This window comes from Oncorhynchus mykiss, chromosome 24 (genome assembly GCF_013265735.2).
Source record: "Oncorhynchus mykiss isolate Arlee chromosome 24, USDA_OmykA_1.1, whole genome shotgun sequence".
In the NCBI taxonomy this organism is placed as follows: domain Eukaryota; kingdom Metazoa; phylum Chordata; class Actinopteri; order Salmoniformes; family Salmonidae; genus Oncorhynchus; species Oncorhynchus mykiss.
In genome coordinates this window covers 34,338,765-34,343,308 of record NC_048588.1, presented here as the reverse complement: position 1 = coordinate 34,343,308, position 4,544 = coordinate 34,338,765, and the positions used below count along the sequence as shown (strand labels likewise).

The window sequence follows — 4,544 nt, the reverse complement described above, 5'->3', positions numbered from 1 at the left end:
AGCCCTGTCTGTTCCCCTTATAGGCTGAGGCATTAGAGGATCTCACAGCCCTGTCTGTTCCCCTTATAGGCTGAGGCATTAGAGGATCTCACAGCCCTGTCTGTTCCCCTTATAGGCTGAGGCATTAGAGGATCTCACAGCCCTGTCTGTTTCCCTTATAGGCTGAGGCATTAGAGGATCTCACAGCCCTGTCTGTTCCCCTTATAGGCTGAGGCATTAGAGGATCTCACAGCCCTGTCTGTTCCCCTTATAGGCTGAGGCATTAGATGATCTCACAGTCCTGTCTGTTCCCCTTATAGGCTGAGGCATTAGAGGATCTCACAGCCCTGTCTGTTCCCCTTATAGGCTGAGGCATTAAAGGATCTCACAGCCCTGTCTGTTCCCCTTATAGGCTGAGGCATTAGATGATCTCACAGCCCTGTCTGTTCCCCTTATAGGCTGAGGCATTAGAGGATCTCACAGCCCTGTCTGTACCCCTTATAGGCTGAGGCATTAGAGGATCTCACAGTCCTGTCTGTACCCCTTATAGGCTGAGGCATTAGAGGATCTCACAGCACTGTCTGTTCCCCTTATAGGCTGAGGCATTAGAGGATCTCACAGCCCTGTCTGTTCCCCTTATAGGCTGAGGCATTAGAGGATCTCACAGCCCTGTCTGTACCCCTTATAGGCTGAGGCATTAGAGGATCTCACAGCCCTGTCTGTTCCCCTTATAGGCTGAGGCATTAGAGGATCTCACAGTCCTGTCTGTACCCCTTATAGGCTGAGGCATTAGAGGATCTCACAGCCCTGTCTGTTCCCCTTATAGGCTGAGGCATTAGAGGATCTCACAGCCCTGTCTGTTCCCCTTATAGGCTGAGGCATTAGATGATCTCACAGTCCTGTCTGTTCCCCTTATAGGCTGAGGCATTAGAGGATCTCACAGCCCTGTCTGTTCCCCTTATAGGCTGAGGCATTAAAGGATCTCACAGCCCTGTCTGTTTCCCTTATAGGCTGAGGCATTAGAGGATCTCACAGCCCTGTCTGTTCCCCTTATAGGCTGAGGCATTAGATGATCTCACAGCCCTGTCTGTTCCCCTTATAGGCTGAGGCATTAGAGGATCTCACAGCCCTGTCTGTACCCCTTAAAGGCTGAGGCATTAGAGGATCTCACAGTCCTGTCTGTACCCCTTATAGGCTGAGGCATTAGAGGATCTCACAGCACTGTCTGTTCCCCTTATAGGCTGAGGCATTAGAGGATCTCACAGCCCTGTCTGTTCCCCTTATAGGCTGAGGCATTAGAGGATCTCACAGCCCTGTCTGTACCCCTTATAGGCTGAGGCATTAGAGGATCTCACAGCCCTGTCTGTTCCCCTTATAGGCTGAGGCATTAGAGGATCTCACAGTCCTGTCTGTACCCCTTATAGGCTGAGGCATTAGAGGATCTCACAGCCCTGTCTGTTCCCCTTATAGGCTGAGGCATTAGAGGATCTCACAGCCCTGTCTGTTCCCCTTATAGGCTGAGGCATTAGAGGATCTCACAGCCCTGTCTGTTCCCCTTATAGGCTGAGGCATTAAAGGATCTCACAGCCCTGTCTGTTCCCCTTATAGGCTGAGGCATTAGAGGATCTCACAGCCCTGTCTGTTCCCCTTATAGGCTGAGGCATTAGAGGATCTCACAGCCCTGTCTGTTCCCCTTATAGGCTGAGGCATTAAAGGATCTCCGAACCCTATTATATTCTATATTTTATTATATCCTGTAGTTTGAATGAGTGTTAAGCTGCAGGGTGATGGCTGGGAGAATGTTTTGTTTAGGTGACAATATCCCTGTCTGTGCGTTGTCACTTAGTGAGTTGTCCTAGCGCATGTCAGTGACCCTCTCCCTTCTCTACTTATTGGAAAGTGTGTGTGTGTGTGTGTGTGTGTGTGTGTGTGTGTGTGTGTGTGTGTGTGTGTGTGTGTGTGTGTGTGTGTGTGTGTATACGGGCTCTGCACAGTGTTTGCCAAAGGATATGGGAAGGTGCCACTCCTCATTCCTACAATACAGTGAGTGACGGACGATACAGTAAATGAAGTCAGTTTGACTGTCAGACATGGCAGAGGTCAGAGGGCACAAAACCCCTTACCCTGCTTGATGAGGGAGGACCATGGGACGAGAACGAGAGAGTGGGGGGAGGGACATGAAGAGAGAGAACGACTGGAGTGGGGAGAAGAGAGATCAGAAAGAGAATGAGAGTGGGAGAGGAAGATACTGAGAGTGGGAGAGGGAGAGACTGCGAGTGGGAGTGGGAAAGAATGAGAATGGGAGTGGGAGGGAGGGAGGGAGGGAGAATGGGAGTGGGAGGGAGGGAGAATGGGAGTGGGCGGGAGGGAGGGAGAATGGGAGAGAAATAGAGGAATGGTAGACAACAATATTTGGATAGAAAGGGTTGATGAGGGAGGGAGGGGAAAGAGGAAAAGGGAGGGAGGAAGGAAGAGAGGGAAAGAGTGAAAGAAGGAGGGAGAAACATGTCCCAGATTCCCATGCTATTTAACAGAGAGCATTACCAAAATGAGCTGATAGAATGTTAGAGAAGAGGGGAACATGACAGCATGTGTGTGTGTGCAGACAGATATGTGACTGATCGTAAAGCAGGAATATACTTGATGTGCTGTAGTATCAAGCAGACTTTCCACGCAGGACTTTTTCTTTACTGACAGATGAAAACTGCCTCTTCAGACCAGGATCCTGGGGATAGTATTATACCGTAGTACGTACACTGTAATTGAAAACTGTGAATTAGTAGATAGTATTATAGTATGTGTAGTATTGGAGTAGTATTTTTTTTTAGGATTTTTGTCTTCCTTCCAAATATGGAGATTTAACTAGAACGTATTTCTATTGGATGCTTGACAGAGTACACGCTAGATGATCAACTTTAATGTATTTGATCTATTTGTAAATTGAGACATACATAACACACACACACACACACACACACACACACACACACACACACACACACCATGTGGTCTGCCTGCTGAGGGGCCTACCTGGGACTCCTCTGGGTGTGTCTGAGAGAGACGGACAGAAGACGGGAGAGACTTAAAAGAGAGAAAAAGAGGAAGGAGAGCGGGTGAGTCAAGGAGATGTACCTGTACAAAGCCACCTGTTCAGACATCCCTAACCCAAAGCAGAAGGGAGCCTCCAAACAAGCGGACAAGGGCCCAGGGGGACCGGCAGGACAGGGGGGTCAGGGTGGCCAAGGAAGGAAATGTCAACAGGGTTCGGCGAGGCCCGGGGCAAGACCCTACACCCCTCTTATGCTGTGGGGTGGACTGAGAGCCAACACCCCTCTGGAGGTCAAACAACTGGAGGAGTTTCTCAGTGTCCACGCTCTGTCACTACAGGACACTGTGATGAACCAGACCCACATGGCCTACAGGTAATACTCCCACGTACTGGTGTGTGTGTGTGTGTCGTTAACGCTGAGCAACGTTGTGCAAATGGCATACAGGTGTCTGTGTATGTGTGTGTGTGTGCGGTAAGTCATTAGTATTGGATGTAAGGGGAGCTGATGCTGTCCAACCTGTTTTGTTTAACCAGTGTTTGAAAATGTGATATGGATACAGGAAAAGGGGGATATCTAGTCGGTTGCACAACTGAATGCATTCAACGGAAATGTGTGTCTTCTGCATTTAACCCCTCTGAATCAGAGAGGTGCGGGAGGGGCTGCCTTAATCAATGCCCACGTCATCGGTGGCCAGGGAGCAGTTGATGTCGTTGTTGTTGTTGTTGTTGTTGTTGTCGTTGTTGTCGTTGTTGTTGTTGTTGTTGTTGTCGTTGTTGTTGTCGTTGTCGTTGTTGTTGTCGTTGTCGTTGTTGTTGTTGTCGTTGTTGTTGTCGTTGTTGTTGTTGTTGTCGTTGTTGTTGTTGTCGTCGTTGTTGTTGTTGTTGTTGTCGTTGTTGTTGTTGTTGTTGTTGTTGTTGAGGTTTTATGGGACGGATTATAATGCCGTCCATTTTTTAAAATATTTTTTTAAAATAATTTATTTATCAAATTATTATTAGAGGTGTTCTAATAACAATCTGGTTTTCTGTATTTGTGTAATCACAAATTTTCCGTATAAATTGTGTTTTCTAATGAAGCTTTGAACAATAGTTTGAGTTATGTAATGTCTACTTGGCCTGAAAACCCTATTAGCCGTGCCTTCTCTGCCATTGGATGGTCATTTGTATGCCCAGTTGATGCCAGCTGGATGTTCTTATAGAGATTTGTCTGCTATGTGGCATTGGGATGTCTGGCTGATTGCTACTGTGGTTTTCTCTAACTTGCAGTTGACAAGTAGCTGGTGTGGGTGTTAGTTGAGAACTAGTTGGTGTGGGTGTTAGTTGATGAGAACTAGCTGGTGTGGGTGTTAGTTGATGAGAACTAGCTGGTGTGGGTGTTAGTTGATGAGAACTAGCTGGTGTGGGTGTTAGTTGATGAGAACTAGCTGGTGTGGGTGTTAGTTGGATTCCTGGGATATTGTTCACCCCCGCTAGAGAAGAGTTGTTCTCATGTGTGTGTGTGTGTGTGTGTGTGTGT

At 47.7% G+C, this 4,544-nt stretch overlaps 1 protein-coding gene across 1 annotated transcript in view; it reads left to right on the top strand.

Annotated features, from left to right (window-relative positions):
* Positions 1-2,447: 2,447 nt before the first annotated feature.
* The window catches only part of LOC110503216 (voltage-gated potassium channel subunit beta-1), a 167,707-nt gene continuing 165,610 nt past the window's right edge, over positions 2,448-4,544 (top strand). Inside the window, exon 1 of the mRNA XM_036962191.1 lies at positions 2,448-3,401. Coding sequence (XP_036818086.1) covers positions 3,106-3,401 — 296 coding nt within the window. The 5' untranslated portion in view covers positions 2,448-3,105. The remainder of the gene's footprint in view (positions 3,402-4,544) is intronic.